Source organism: Ostrea edulis, chromosome 1 (genome assembly GCF_947568905.1).
Source record: "Ostrea edulis chromosome 1, xbOstEdul1.1, whole genome shotgun sequence".
Lineage (NCBI taxonomy): Eukaryota > Metazoa > Mollusca > Bivalvia > Ostreida > Ostreidae > Ostrea > Ostrea edulis.
Window position 1 is genome coordinate 53,210,439 of NC_079164.1, and position 17,319 is coordinate 53,227,757.

Below are 17,319 nucleotides of genomic sequence, written 5' to 3' on the forward strand. Positions count from 1 at the left end.
CATATTAAAATTATTGAGTGTAATATGGGGCAATAGAAAAGTCTGTTCCCATCGAGCGTCAAGACTGAGATCATATATGTTTATATATATATATATTATATTATACATTATAAAGCCACGTTGCGTATACATTTCAGATGGAAAATAATCTGAAAATGTATTTTGAATTGTGCTTTTAGATTACATTGTAGCTAGTGACACACATGTTTTCACATCCTCACATTCGCCATTTGAAAGGCTGAATAGCAGTATAAAAGCAGTTTTCAGACAGGCTAAATAAAAATAATAAAAACTGTAACTAAAATACAACACAGTGGTCATGATTTCGACTTCACGCTGCTGCTGCTCAGAGCGGGTCAGATCTATTGTCTATATTGAATGTAATTATGGTGAACATGTAGGAAATTAATCTGAGCGAAAGATATTGGATTATTAGCTTATCTTGCATGGGTCTGCACGCGCCTACACATAGCGTCGTCGTACAGACTTCTATGTCAATAATCAATTGCAATATATTCATGTGCATCTGACTATTTTTTCACCGTTTACATGTTTGTGAAAACGACGTATGCAGATAAGATGATACAATTACTAATCATTTCTAGATCAAACGTTGTAAATATATATGCACATTACGCGTTTGCTAAAATGTGACCTACTTTAAATTTCTTTCAGAGAAAACAACATTCCTAATTCAAAATAGAAAAATGATTTTTTAAGGGATATAACACTGTGCACGTTTTTCGCGATATCATTTCAAAAGGTCGTTTCAGGATAATGACATAAGGTATGTTAATTAAGCAGAGTTCGCGAACGGGCATTGACATCTGTCGAATTGGCGAGGTCGCAGTCACGCATGCGCAAATTGTCTAGACACAATATCATAGGAAAGTAAAATCGTAGGGAAAATTCTTAGTTATTTTGTAAAGGATTAAACCACAAGGAGCAGGATACGGAAATCTTCAGAAGGGGTAAAATTTCAAATTTTACTAATTCAAAGAAAACATTTACTGCAAAGCAAATATTAATGTTTTATTTGTATGCGAGATTTCTCGTCTAATATTCGTCTGCTAGACATGATGTGTGAATGTGCTATTTAACCTATGATCTTACAATCGGTGAAGGATTGCTTGTGATTATAGTTTTAATCCCATTAGATGGCATTAGGTTAGTGCGAGGTCACTTAGGAATATCCACCTGAGCTATAAATAGTTGTTTCAAAGCATTATTACTGAGAATAAATACCATATTGAAAATTTACTCTATCTCTCTCTCTCGTCAAGTGTGTAATTAGTGTGTGGATGGATGGGAGTCTCTCAGATGCTTGTGATTGAGTCTCGGATCAATATGGGTAGTTTTCTCAATTAATATATGTAAGAATGTCTGATTTCACTTAATCTGTTTGGATCTTTAGTCTGTCCCATTTCTGGAAAGCCTCAGCACGTACGAAACTATACTTGTGCATGCGACTCGTAATTTCGATCGAAAGGATAAAGTAATCGTTTCACCAGAACAGTGACGTTTAATCTTCAAAAGTAAAACATTCCTATTCTTGATCATCTTCAGTCAGATTTCAATGTGTATGAAAATACTTCTTACTAAATATAGATATACTATATACAATTTTGTCGTCTGAAAAAAGATCATGTAGTTTGGGGGGATTGAAATAAATCGCTCTCTCTCTCTCTCTCTCTCTCTCTCTCTCTCTCTCTCTCTCTCTCTCTCTGTGTGTGTGTGTGTGTGTACGTCTTTGTGTGTAAAGTTGTACAGTATACCGTGTCCTTAACTTGACCCCGGTTTTTATATACTGCGTGTCATTAATCTCTCTCTCTCTCTCTCTCTCTCTCTCTCTCTCTCTCTCTCTGATTGTGGGTAAATGTCTCAATAGTCAATAGATCGCCGATGTCAGTTCAAGATTTGATATAAAAATACTGGACTTTAAAAAACATCAATTATGACACACCGTCAAGCTTACGTTTAAATTCGTAAATAGAGACGCCGTTGACCGTCGATTTTCATTTGCTAATAAAGTATGTGCTGCTGGGTTCAGATAGCGGTCACTCTCCAAAGTGATAATTTTATGTTTCCTTGTTAGATCGAAGTAATCAAACGATGAACAGATGACGTGATGAAATAGCTTCGTTGCAGGTTAATTAAACTCCGGTACAGTCTAACTTGTACTTTTGAGAATAGAGAACAAGAGCGTTTCCAAATAGTACAGGAAGTAGACGTTCTTTAAATCTACATACATCGAAATTTATAACAAGAAGTATGTATTAAGGACGAACCCTGTAGCTCCAGAAAGCGTACTAAGTATGCGGTTTCTGATGCAAGAAATCACTTAAAGGGTCAATATGACCAATTTCTCTTCATGCATGCTATTGTCTCTAGCGATATAGAAAGCTTAAAGGATGCAATTCTGAGAAAAGGTAATAGTGTCCCCTACAAAGTCTAGGCCAAAAATAGCCCTGATTAGGGGTCCCGACCGACCGCAAAAGTGATGCATGTATATTCAACCTGAACTTGGATGAACCCAGTATGATGATACACCCCTTCTCTACAAAATTAAAGCTAAGACTATATCGGACTGTCCCTGCCCACAGGAAATATGCAGAGTAACTGATTAAAAGAAAAAATCTTCCTAGAAATTGCTGTGTTGGTTGATTGTTTGCTTGAAATATGTCAAATCTGAGAGTCTTTGCTTCTGTTTGATTAATTCTAGATTCCTTTGACTAATCCCGCTTATGTCACAATATAAAAGCGGGGTAAAAATCAGAGGAATCTCGGATTAGCTTCTATTGTTTCTGAGTCCAGCAATAAGAATACCAATTACATGAAAGTAAGTGGGTATATATTTTTTTTTGGGGGGGGGGGTAGCTCACCTGAGCTGAAAGCTCAAGTGAGCTATTCTGATCACCCGTCGTCCGTCTTTCACATTTTCATCTTCTCCAAAACCACTGCGTTAATAACAATGAAACTTGGTACACATCATCCATTATTGAAGGGAATTCCAGTTTGTTCAAATGAAGGTCCATACCCCCTTCAAATGGGAGATTATCACGAAAATGCAAAATAGGGTCGGGTCATTGAAAAATCTTCTCAAGAACATGCACTGGGCCAGAATAGTTGAAATTTACATGAAAGCTTCCTGACATAGTGCAGATTCAAGTTTGTTCAACACATGGCCTCCGGGGGTACGATGGGGGTAACAATAGGGGATCAAAGCTTTACATGCGAATATATAGGGAAAGTCTTTAAAAATCTTCTTCTCAAGAACCACTGGGCCAGAAAAGTTAAACTTTATATCACAAGTTCCTGACATAGTGCACATTCAAGTTTGTTCAAATCATGGTCCCCGGGGGTAGGGTGGGGCCGCAATAGGGGATCTAAGTAAATATCTCTTGAAAGATTTAAGCTAGGGCTTTCATATTTTGTGTATACATTTTTTACAGAAAGACCTTTAATGTGATGCAATGGTGTGTGATCTTGTGACCTTGCCCTGGATGTTTTACCTACTTTTAATAAATACCTGATCTATAAATTATATGTCCTGAACTATTTAAGGTAGATCTTTCATAATTTGTATATATATTTCTTACGGCAAGACCTTTTATTTCATATCATGACCTTGTGACCTTAAACTCAGAGTTTGACCTACTTTTAAGAAAACATAACCTATTAAATATGTACGGAACTATTTTAGGTGGGGCTTTCATATTTTGTACGTAGATTCTTTATGGCAAGACCTTGTACACAATGGTGTTTGATCTTTTGACCTTGGATTTTGACTTACTTTAAAAAAACCTGTCCTATTCAATATCTTGTGAACTATTTAAGGTAGGGCTTTCTTATGACCTACTTTTTTAAATCTCTGACCTAGTCAATATCTTTTGAACTATTTAAGGTAAAGCTTTTATATTTTGTATATAGATTCCTGATGACAAGACCTTGATGTACTTTGATGTTTGATCTTGTGACCTTGACCTGGAAGTTTTACCAACTTTTGATAATTTTTGTTTACCTATTTCATATTTCCTGAACCATCTAAGATAGAGCTTTCATATTCTGTGGGTATATTTCTTATGGCAAGGTCTTTATATCATACTGTAACCTTGGTCTTATCAAGAACAGCAAGGTGATGTTGGTTATATTGGTGTTGGGGCATCTGTGTGTTATGTGAATTCATTTTCAGTTATGTTGTGATCCTTTGAGGCTAGGTTGGGTTTTGTCACATGACGTCGAGCTGCAAGGACGTATTTGTTCCAATATCTGTGGATTTTTTAAAATGAAGATTTAAAAGCAAATTGCTTTCCTTCATCCCGCATTCATATGCGCATATTAAATTCATTTTCAGTTATGTTGGGATCCTTTGGGTCTAGGTTGGGGCCGAAATATGAGGTAATAAAATTTCATGGCATAAAGATTGATGAAAAATCTTTTAAAATCACAACAGCTGAACAATGACAGGGCCAAGGTGACTCAGGTGAGCGATGTGGCCCATGAGACTCTTGTTTTAGGTTTGTTGTTTTTTTCTTCACAAAAGTTATGCTTTAATGTAAAGCTTGTATTATCCGTCATTAGCCCTTAAAATATTAACAAGACGAGATCCCACGTGCAGGAGAAAACAATAACGAGAAGGATGCGTCAAGATAAGTCACTTAGCGCTGGTCTTTGTTACCATTATGAGGTCTGAAATGAAACTTGAACAAATTCATTTGAAAGCTTTGCGAGCCGACGGTTATTATCCTTAATGATTTTGATATTTAGACCCACCCCACCCACAGAATGACATTTGCGAAATTTACCCCACCCCCAGAGATGAAATTTGCGAGATTTACTCGTCATGACCTTTATAAACAATAGGAAACATCCTTTTAAAAGATTATCCGGTAGATTTTGACCACACCTGACCCCACACTACCCGAAAAAACCCTATTTTGAATGCCAACATTTTCAAAACTCTAATCAGTAAAGAGACCAGAATGTTTTCCCTCCGTGCTGTGAACAACTCGGTGTGTTCTATTGCCTGAGGCGTCGAGCTGTTCCCAGAACCAAGGGAAAGTATTCAGGTCTATTGACTGAGTGTATATTAAATAACTGTTTGCACTTGTATATGATTATTGCTTTAATTTTGTCAAATGAAAGTTTGAGTTACCAAATCTGTTATGCATTCAAATCATTTGTTTAAAAATGGTGGGTGATACATGGCATTATATATGATAGATTGCATGATTATGATTTTGCAAAAATAATATTTAAGCAAAATGTATGATCTTGAAAATGTTAACATGAATATCCATTCATCTTTTATTTTATGATTGAATCCAACAAACTAGGGGGGGGGGATATAACGTTATATATGTATTCACCTCCACATTCTTTTGAGGTGGATATTGCATTTCATTTTTCCAACATTGGATCAAATATATAGTAGGAATTCCCAATTTGATGTCAGTGAATTTTTTTTTTTTTAGTCGTTCAATGAAAACTCGCGTGTCTCTACTCGCCTTCGATTAAGTCTCGCAGCAGCCGTTTACGAGATAAATTTTGAATCATTGATTTACTCAGTCGTAAAAAAAGAAAACAATTATTGACTTCTCAGGTAGCTAAATCATCGTATTGACTTTTTAAAATGCCTTTGCTTGTATGTTATCAATGCGCTTAAAACCATACGGAATCAAATTTAATTAATCTGAAATATGATGTTTTGCCATGCTAGATGTTATGAAATAAAATATATTAAAATACCCAATATTGTTTTTAAAAATCCAAATATTCACTCTTATGACGTCCTATGTTTGTTTCAAACAGTTGTAAAAATTTCAATGAGTTTATCTGTTCTGAAAGTTTTGAATTTACAAATAAAAGGGGAACAAAAAACAAACGCCATAAGGCCGTGGAAGGCGTGATACAAAAGTTATTTGGAAAGCCAACATGATGATGATGGACATGTTAGGATTAATTCAGAGTCACAGTGAGAATATTGCCCTTGGACTCATTCCGAAACATCACACTAATACTGCACCATATGCATTTTCTAAAGATCAAAAAGTATTGAAAATGTTCCTTGTAAATACCCGATGAGTACTCAGGCTCATATCATTGACACCAGAAGTCATTCCAACTGAATGATATAGCGTCACAGACGTGAAATGATCATTGGAGTTTACGTCACAGTACGGTGATTTTTACCTGAGGCTCAAGTGAGCTTTTCTCATTTTTTCGTCATATGTCGTCATCGTCATAAATATTTTAAATTTTCAACTCCTCAACATTCTTAATATTTAAACGAAATGTCTAAGGTTAAACAAATCCAAGCCTTGGAGATCTCCGATGGACAAAATTTCCATTAATCTTGCTACATATTTGTATTTCATATACAGAACCTTGTAATGAATACATGTCTTATGAAACGAGACCAGAAGATGATGCAACTGCCCAACGTAAGGTCTTTAAAAGGGAATTGAGGATGCAGGCGTGCGCCCCCCTCAGATTACAATATCTCGGAACAAGTTGTAAATGATTATCATTTATAGTAGAATATATGAAAAGGACTTTTGTTGAAATCTAAATACAATCTATCTAGGGAATTTCTCCAATTTGGGAATTTCCTATAATCTAGGGGGGAAATATTTCATCATGTAAGGGAAAATATCTATTTTTGTGTCAATCGGGGAAAGGTTCTTTTAATTACCACTGCACTAATTATCATATGTTACAAATATATTAAACATTAGTAATAGTACATGTACGTGGATGCGACAAGTCGCCATTTTTACCCGATTGTGAATCGCTTTAATGTGCTATCAGAAAAAAAAATGTAAATGTCAACAAAATGTAGGTCTACATTGGGTGGTTATTTTCTTCCAATAAAAAGAGGGTTGTGAATTTCAGGCATGGGTGTTCAGTGACGTCACGCTTGCCTCCGACATCAAGTAAAAGGGTTCATTACCTCATGCGCCCGGTCAAAGAACCCTCGACTGTGAATACAAGCATACAATACTGTTTATCAAACAATTAATGACTTGTCGAAAACAACTTAAAACGGGAATGACCAAGTTGCTGTAATCTCTGCACAGACAGAGGGTTTTTTAACGATATCTCGGTGGTTCATGAAAATCAAGAATTGTGTATTATAATTGCGTTAAACTCCAGTTGAATTGTTTTCGTGTATCTTTTTGTCAGTGACTTATTGAGAATTAAGTGTTTAGGTTGCTCCTTTTATTTTTCAATTACCTGTTATTGATTAATGAAATCTCTCTCTCTCTCTCTCTCTCTCTCTCTCTCTCTCTCTCTCTCTCTCTCTCTCTCATATATCATGCCTCTTAAAATCTTATCTTTGGACTGTGACCAGTTGCTCTTTTTCTTGTTATGGTAAAACACGGCCATGGCAGAGATGATGACCTAGTAAACTTTTGGCTGGGTTCACGCGGGGTTACATGTTTGGTCAATAGAAAATCAATACAGACGACGTTGTGTTTTCGGGTCATCGGGGGTGGTAGAGAAGGGGTCAATGTATATATTAAACATCTTATTTTTATGAAGAGTTTTCGTCTTTGGTCTGGATCCCTTCTTATATCTTTATCTGGGTAAGGTTTCCATTGTCATCATTTATCTGGTGAAATGATATACATATATGTTATGCCTCTACATTATGCGACTTCTGTCAATATTTTATCGATATGTAATTCACGACAAGGGTCCAAACTATCGGTAAACTAAGATCAAGCGGTACGTCACAGAGACGACAGACGGCTGTTGGATATTTTCTCATATATTGCTTAATTTTTACCCGAGAGAGTCGAAAAAACCCCAGAATGTCATTAGTGCACGCCAGTGGAATAGGATTATAGAGGACTATATAAACGCCACAGGAATCGGGGAGTCCCCTATACAATGATTATACTCTAGAAGGTAAACTGGGTCAATCACTGATTCCAAAACAAATATAATTTGTTCCTTTTTCTGATGAAAAAAAATGTATGTAGTACATCTGAATTGTTGAGTATTCTTCTATTATTTATATATCTCTCCAAAATTGAAAAAGAGTCTCAGTAATCGGATAACAATATTATATTACGTGTGTGGGTGGGTGGGTGGATTGATGTATTTAATGATTATTGCAGGTACAATTATTCATTTTATTTTCATTTGAAAATAGAAAACAGAGTTTCATGTAGGCCTCCTGTTTGTTTTCTTAGACCTAAGAATTTTCAATTGACTTTTGAATAGTGCCTTGAAAATGAGTTTTTGAGTTTTCTAAAAATATTAATTCATGTATATCAAGTCAATGTGATTAGTTTGATTTGTAGTTTTTTTTATTGATATAATTGAGTTATAGCTACTAACCTAATCTTGTACTTGAATCAAATATTAGAAAATTCTTTGAGTATCCCAAAGTAGCACACCTAGATAGTGGCTGTATATAGCATACCTTGTCCGATAATTTATGCATTGATTTAACATTGTTCATCATAGGTTTTTCTCTGTCCATGTAATGAATTTTTGGAATCTTCAAAAGATCGCCTGTTTTTGTCTTCAATTATAGGTAAAATAATTTACTGAATGGAAGATGAATGTTATAGGATGTTAATCTACAGTATAGATACAGTAGTTTATACATGTATGCTTTTGGCTCGCAGTATTTGCGAATGTATATTATCTTTATTTCTCATATCATCACCAGTGTGAGACAGCCATCGTCCATTTGAGATTAATCCTTCAGTAGTAAGAGAGTGGGATAGGAAAATCCCACCGAGGGAACAAGATTCGCAGTCTAGGACGAGGCCTTTTGTTTTAAATTTTAATTTAGACATATTAGGTTAACGATTTTCGGATATGCTCTATTTTCGCATTTAAGTTCAAATAACAGATTTTGATAACAAAGCCCCTGAATTAATGTGCTAAATTGTGGATAAAATGTGAGAAAAGTAATCCTTTATTATTTTCTCGAGACATTATTTTTTCTGGGGCAAGATTCGCTGCCTAGGACTCAGCAAAATCTCGTCCCAGATTGCGAATCCTGTCCCCCGGTGTAATATCCCAATCACACCCCCATACTAATGAAGAGTTTTATCACCGGTGTTAAATAGACTTGTCTAGTGTGAGACAGAAGATTAATACCGAGCGAAGCTCGGACGGGCCGAAAAAGGCTCTAAAAGTAACACGTATGTAAAGGAAAAAAGTCATAATCAGCAAAAGAAAAAGAGATAATCTCTATATACGTTCACAGAAATTTTCGTGATCCATATGGGCGCCGCCATTTATTTTTTTTCATTACCTGCTTCAACAGTTATTCGTGTTTTATTTTGAATGCCAATAATAGAAGACCCTGACGTGCAATTCGTAATTTAAACACTCAGTTTGTTCAAAGTGAAAGTACAATTATCATTGTAACAGGTTTTAGCAAATAAATACATATAAAACCGTAATACGACTAAATAGATGAACGAGTTGACGAGTTTCTTTGAATAAGAATATACGATAAAATTACGGTTACTTTTTTACCATTCTGAATTTATTGGTTAATTTTGTTTAGTTTTAACGGCCTTTTTCATTGCATACGGAATGTATTATTGTTGTTTATAATTGTTTGCTTTGAAAAAGAGAAAAAAGTCGAGGCTAAGTGTGACGTCACAATGCACAGTTTACGTCGCCTTGCGTTTTATTTCCCGCGTTCAATGAATAGGCGGATCATGTAAAACTGTTGTCCCCATATAAACTCCTTTAATGAGATGTTACTGGGTGTTTAGCGCAAGGAAATTTCATTCAAAATATGTATTTTTAAATGAATCATAATCTACCGTACTTAACGGAATTATGATTACCACTCGGGAAACGGAGTTACGTACATGCTTCGCTCGGTCTAACGGTAACATCGTATACATATTAAGAATCCTTCATTCGTAAATCAGAGAAAATATATGACATCATAATCAATGACGTAGGAAGAGTAATGTCGGTCTCACTCTGGTGATTCAGTTGGATCACGCTCGCCTTTTTGTTATTGGTCGCTGGGAGGCGGTCGATTACATGATGTGGTTTCGTACGACCTATAATCCTCTGCGTCTCCGCACGCTGAGAACGAAGTCTGACGGAAATTTGGATATGGTTTTAGAAAGACGACGGTGAAAGCCATCGTTATTTGGTTGTTTTATCAAATTCAATAACGGTATTTAATACATTTTCATGTATATAAGAATGATTTAGATAAATAACATTATTATTTGTTCTGCTGTGAATCTAATTTTAGGTGGTATTGGAAAGATTGTGTTCTGTGCATACCGGTACTAGTAGTATTTTAATACAAATTTCTCCCAAGTTTTCAAATCTATATTTAATCACATGTTTATTTTCTATCTTTTAATCTGTCTTTGAAAACTACTTTAGAAAGCTAAAATTATTACAGAGTTAGAGGGCAAAGCACACATTTTTTGAAACTTTATAATTCATGTTTTATTTAGATAAAACTATATATTTTTTTATGATTAATAATTCTACGATAAGTGGTTGTTTCTCTATACACTTAATGGTAAGGGAATCTAATAAAAACCGTGACAATGAACTCTAATGATGGACTGGTTGCAGGGAAAACCCAAGCTTCAAAATAAAATAATTAAGGTTTTTTAAAGTTTTGCTCTACATGTATATAGTATTTGTTACTTCTCATATCAATGCCTCCAAAATAGTCTTGATAGTTACCAAGAATTGACGTTTGTATCAATGATTTGCTGTTATGGAAATATCCGTACTTAATTACTATTGACTGGAATGTGTGAAATTCCTGTCGCACTCTCTGACGACGTCATTAATTATTTTGCATGCATTTTTTTCTATAGTTCTATTTGATATAGCTTTCCTGGGGACAGCCTAGGGTTGTTTTTGATTTACATCCGTGCGGGATAGTGAACTTCCACCTCACGGAGAAGATTCACGGTCTAAGACTCGGCAAAGTCTCGTCCTAGACTCTGAATCTTAGTTAGGATGGGGGTACTATGTATGGATTGGAAGGTTTACGTCGGAATGTATTTGAGAATGCTTCTTAATTGTTTTTAGAATAACAGTTTGGGTACAATTTATCAAATTGTTTTGCAAGTATCCTCATTCAGTGTAGATTCAAACTCCTTGGGGCGAGTGTAAGGCAACAAAAGTGTTTTAGAGTTAAAATAGGAATATAAGGGGACAAAAGGAAAATTATGCTCAAGATCAAGGGAAGCACAAGAGCTTTGCCAGGAGAGTTATTCCCGCGCAATGTAGGCAATCAGTAAATATAAGTACCTAGCTAAATACTGATTTATTCAAATATGCGGCCTCTAGAGTGTCTACAAGCTTTTCACATGAAGCCCTCTAATGACCTTGACCTTTTGACCCAAAAATCAATAGGGGTCTTTCTCTTTTTATAGCAAAACTATACGTGAAATATGAAGTCAATAGAGCAAAAAATGCAGCCTCTAGAATGTCTTCAAGTTTTTCTATTAAGTTCTCTTGTAACTTTGACCTTTTACCTGAAAATCAATAGGCTTCTTCTTCTTGATAACAAAGCTGTATGTGAAGTAACAAATCGAGCAAATTATGCAGTCTCTAGAGTATCTAAAAGGTCAGCGTTACACACACGAATGCGCACGCACCCACCACTCACAAAAGAACGACCCCGTTACTATATTCCCTCTCGCAATGAAATAAGCAAGCGTCTTCGTGTCGTGTAAATTGAAGTTGATTCAAACCATTTCCAGAACCGCAAGCATACAGTTAATCTGATGAATATATTCATATATGAAAGTGTCCTGATGTAGTCAATATTCTATCTTTTCATTCCATGACCCTGGAGTGGAATCAGATCGTCCGGTTTAAATCAAACAAGTGTACAAATCTCGTGAGTCTTGTCTTAATCCCTGTTTGAGCAAAGTGAGTCGGTAAGCCTTGTATCCCACGGGTATCTTGTTTGTTCTTAACAAGTGAATGTCATACTCGTCAACTCATCCTCCACAAAAATTGTTATTCTCTCACGTAATTCACACTGCCCACGTTTAGCAAACCCACTTTGAGATTGTTGAAGATGACTAAATTTAGAGTACATTGATGAACATTAGCATTCCATTTACTACAAACTACAGTTGATCTCAACAGAAACCGCGTGTTTGTTTTAAACCAAGGATCCATTATTAAAAAGACAAATATTATACGTCTGAATTGGTAAGTTATCCCCAATCCTTTTTTCTGGTTAAACTATTATACGACGAACCTAAAACAGATTATTGAGTACATCTCTCTCTCTCTCTCTCTCTCTCTCTCTCTCTCTCTCTCTCTCTCTCTCTCGTGAATTTCAGTACTCGTTGTCTTCTGCTCACATCTGCTTTAAACGACCATAAATTGATTGCAAAATCAATATATTCATTCGAATCAATTCAAACAAGCCGCATATATGATTTGATCGCTGAATGACCCCAATGCAGCTTTAAGACAATACATTTGAATGCGATATATATAAAAGTGTGAAGTGTACACGTAGAAAGAAAAGGTTGTGATCGGTCGATGTCCTGAGTTAAACCGTAGACCGCCTCGTACATAATAGTACGTTTTGGTATGAATGTACAATCCTTGGTGCTTATGACCGGTCACACGAGGTGAAAAGTTTACGTGATGCATAAGCTCTTGGCTCATCTGGAGTTTGCGTATATAAGACAGTGTTTATATATTTTCACTATACAACTTACTTTACATAACGAACAGTGCAATCAATTTTTTTTAATTACTGAGATTACAAGTGTTGTGGGATTGAAATTCAGCAACTAATTACCATGGTATGCACGGAGAGGTAAATTTAGTATTTTTCTTCTATTTGTTTGAATGACTTATCAATATAAAATTTCTTGACGGAGGTTGAACATGGATAATTTTAAATAACATGATTCAAGAACTATTAGTACTTAGTTGTAGTAGGGAAGAGTAACTAGAGCTTGTTTTGCGATTTCCCAGAATTGCGAGCCTGTTTCATTAAGATCGCCGTCGCTATCCTTTATTTATTAACGACGACGCCATTTTAACTACCGTAGTTCGATTATCTCTGACTTTGGGCTTAGTTATACGACCTTTGCTTGTAAAAAGCCGCCGGCGCCTTTTGAAAGAATCCAAAAAACTTACACTGTACATGTCCAAGCACGCTGGAATAACTAAACGCTTCAAGACAAAACTCGCATTTTTAAAAAAAATATATTCTCTTTCATTACATATTTCAACAGATTCTCTTTTTCAGCTCTTAGGACATTCGAAGATGCTTTTGTTGCTGTTTACTTCTGTTTAAATGAAATGAAATAGGTCATATAGAATAAAGTTTATAATTCTAAAATTCGTAGATTTCATTGTTAGCGTAAAAAGTTGAATGATTGCGTGTTTTTCGATTTTATACACAAGCCGCCTCCAGTGGTATACCCTACTGTTACTATTGTTATCAGGCATCGGTCAAATAAAATCGTTCTATTTCTGTTATGAACCGAACGTTTTACACAATCTGGTGGAAGATATGAACAGTCCCCAGAATTTTTTAAGGATAACATACATCAAGGAGTTATCTAAGTACTACGTCTTGGTTTACAATTTTTTTAAATTGTTTATTTCAGATATACCACTACTAATATATCTTGTGGGCTGGAGATATTCCACTTCCCCAGAACAACATCATGGAGCAACCTCTTGATTTAAGCCAAAACAGTGACTCAAACAAACGCAGCGAGTACAATATGGACGTAGAGGAACCAATCTGTCAATACCCGAACTGCTCCTGTCCTCTAAAACACATAACGACTCTCGAAAGCCCCAAACACAGACAAAGTCCCCCAGGGACTGAACAGTATATGATCCACTCCAGTGCCATGGACAGACCATACGATATTCGTCATGACGGAATAAACTATGATGGTAGCTTAGGCAAAAGGACATACATGGATGAATATTCAAACACTAACTTTTACCATCCTAAAAGGCGCAAGATTGAAATGTATAAACAGAGAATAGCACGATCCACATCAGAGAATAGCTTGGCGGCTTATGATGACCCATATTCAACTCTAAACGGTGATTACCAAGGCTACGCTCCAAACGGAAGTATACCGTACCCTAGTCATGAGAAGAATAACGAATTCTGCAAACCTAGATCCATTAATACACCGATCGCGGTAGCGGAAGATGAGAATTCGATGGAAGGAATTTTCAATTCGACCCCACCAGATGATGAGTACCGTGAGAGAAGCTACAGCACAAGTCATATTCAAAGATTACCAAAGAAGCGGCAGTATACCAGACAGTACTCAACAAGCTCCTCGTCTCAGCAAATATCTCCACGTCCATCGCAAAGTAACAGTCACTTAGTATCTCAATCTCAACGCTACGCATCTCAGCGTTACAAGCCCATGCCAAGCGCTACAGTGACCAGTGAGAAAGAGGAGGAAGAAAACAACAAAGAGACAGCTAGCTCTATAAAAGCAGAAATGATACGGGAGATAGACAATTGCCCGGATACAGACGATGTGGCGACATTCCGGAAACAACTGTTTGAAACTATCGTGAAGAGTGCCAAACAAGCGCGTGAGGCAAAGCTTCGGTGCAACAATACCGGTGCCGGTCTTGTGGCGTTAGATTACTTAATCTCCAAAAATGTGCTCCATAGCGAGGATAAACCATTTAAAGCTAGAAATAACCACATCCAACAGATCATCCGCGGCGAAAAACCCGGCAAGCTATGTCTAATGGACATAGTGGAACTACAGGTGGAAATAGGGTTAGCCTAGGTACATGTAGATATAGACAAATGTTGACAATCGTCTCACTATTATGATATTGTCATCCTGAAATGGACGCTTTGTCGTCAAAAAAGAGTTGAATACTGATATAGTGGATTAGAATTTCGTATGTAGCGGCACTTTAAAGTATTTTACTGAAAAAATTCAAATCTATGTAGTTCAGGAAGATGTTATCAAATATATAGAAATATTTTTAAGACATTGGAACAGATCCCGTTTTAGTAAATTGTGTGTTGTAAACGAAATATTTATTACAAATGTTGTATAAGTGATGTCTGTGTTATGTGTAGCTTATAAAGTTCAAATGGTTCAATGGTTAGACGGACGATATCATATGATGTATAAAGCAACATTCATAGATACCATACATATATATTAGCATTTCTAAAATTCAAGAAACTTCCTTGCGATTTATTATAATTATCAGAAGTTTGACAAAAATAAAGTTTTACTTTTGTCACAAATAAAGTAAAGTAGTAAATGGATGGGATCTTTGATTTATTGCTGTACTTTTTTGTCTATTTTTGGATTCTTTATACTTCCGGTGAGAAGTGATGTGTTATTGCTACTAATGTTATTTAAGAAATCCTAGTAAGAAAGGGGCTAATGCTGTAAACAAGGTTCTAAATTCGCCATTATCCAGAAAGTCCCAAATTTTACGTGTCATGAATGGATTTGCTTTGTTGCACACCAAGTAAAGAAGTAATGCTAGATATCTCAATAACAAAACAGCTTTATAAAGTGCATTGATAACACGTCATTTTGCAATATGCGATCTGTGATGTTAGAGTCGGTATAATCATAAACCCAGAGCCTTTCAGAGGGATGTTCAACATAGTGCAGAAAGGTGAAAGTGTCGAAAAGTCAGTGGAGGTATGCAAAAATTGCTGTATTTTTGAAAGTGTAAGCCAAGTATATTTTTGTTACACAGAAAAGAACTGTTTGTATGTTCACATGCACCGGCATATTTTTGTATGCTGAATATTGGGTGCCATGTATTGTGTCAATTTGATGGAAGTGAAGGTGAGGACGTTTCCTTGGCCAGTGACGGTGTTTCTATTGTAGTGTGATCTAATGCGATCTCAGTTGATGTTTTTTCATTGTGTATGAATTAACAAAATCAAATGTGTTACAATTGTAGTCAATATAAATCACAGGTACTAGTATATACCCTTTGCTTTTTTATGCGAGAATGAACGAGAACTGGGACTGTTGAAAGACTTATAGTGACACAAAGTGTGACGTAATAGATAGAGGTGTTCGTTAAATAACCCGTTTTTTTCTCTTTGAAACAGTATGATTATTTGGCATTTTTAGTAAACTGCTTTGAAAGATTTTTTGTTCGAACATAAACATAACGTTGTCGTTCTCATGGTGTGTATTCTTCGCCCAGTTGCGTGAGTGATAGTGACCAACATCCTGCGTTTTAGTGTGATTTCAGAATGACTGTGTGTGATTTGAAACTTAATGTGCACTCGAGTGCAAACATCTTAATGATGATTGTCAGTATCACTGACCAATTCATGTTGTTTGTATCTCATATATTGTTACTATATACACATATATACAGAGACCAATCACAGCTCTATTGATAGTTCCAGACGAACTTTAAATATATTAGTGATAGGTGTCACATAAGTGATATGAAATTTAAGAGTATACTTATATTTGTTTTATGTTCATGTACTTTAAATTATTGAATAAATTAGTATATGTACAAGATGGTGATTTATGTGTGATGTGTGATTTATTGTTAGCTCACATGAGCTTGAAAGCTCAAGTCACTTTTTGTTCGGCGTCCATCTGCCCGTCTGTCCGTTAACTTTTAACATTTTCGACTTCTTCTACGGAACCCAATGGCTAATTTCAACCAAACTTGCCACAAGGCATGCTTGAGTAAAGCGGGTTCAAGTTTCTTCAATTGAAGTGTCTTGCTCTTATTGAAGCGGAGATAATAAAGAATTAGTAAAATATTTGTAGTATCTTTACAATATCTTCTCAAGAACTAATGGACCAATTTCAACCAAACTTGGCACAAATCATCCTTGGCTGAAGGAGATTCAAGTTTGTTCAAATGAAGGGCCATGTTCCCTTCAACGGGGACATAATCAAGAATTGGCAAAAATAGGATGAGGTCATTTAAAAATCTTAAATACCTGGACCAGTGAAGTTGTTTACATGAAAGTTTCCTCACAGTGTAGATTCCAGTTTGTTCAAATCATGGCCCCTTGGGGTAGGGCGGGGCCACAATAGGGGATCAAAGTTTTAAAAGGGGATATATAGGATAAATCTTTAAAAAGAAATTCTGAAGAAAAGCAGGATCATTATTAATCATATTAATATGAAAACATTCCCAGGTAGTATAGCTTCAAATTTGCTTAATTTGTGGTCCTCCCCGGGGGTAGGGTGAAGTGACAATAGGGAATCAACGTTTTACATAGTAATCTTTTTCTCAATAACAGCAGGGGCATGAATACTCATATTGACATGCAAGCATTACCAGGTAGTGCAGATTGAAGTTTGT

The 17,319-nt window shown here is 35.8% G+C and overlaps 1 protein-coding gene across 2 annotated transcripts; it reads left to right on the plus strand.

The window, feature by feature from the left end:
* The first annotated feature begins 852 nt into the window (after positions 1 to 852).
* LOC125650341 (uncharacterized) lies at positions 853 to 16,523 on the plus strand. Of its 2 annotated transcripts, none has more exons than XM_048878553.2 (2): positions 853 to 971; positions 13,617 to 16,523. In XM_048878553.2, exon 2 carries the CDS (start codon positions 13,677 to 13,679, stop codon positions 14,781 to 14,783), a length of 1,107 nt encoding a protein of 368 aa, XP_048734510.1. In that variant the 5' UTR covers positions 853 to 971; positions 13,617 to 13,676; the 3' UTR covers positions 14,784 to 16,523. The 2 variants fall into 2 exon arrangements, with proteins under 2 accessions (XP_048734510.1, XP_048734519.1); XM_048878562.2 differs by lacking the exon at positions 853 to 971 and adding an exon at positions 12,122 to 12,192.
* The last annotated feature ends 796 nt before the right edge of the window (positions 16,524 to 17,319 follow it).

What these genes read in the sequence shown, in the direction of transcription:
- LOC125650341 (XM_048878553.2), top strand. Translation starts at nt 13,677, where the DNA reads ATGGAGCAACCTCTTGATTTAAGCCAAAACAGTGACTCAAACAAACGC.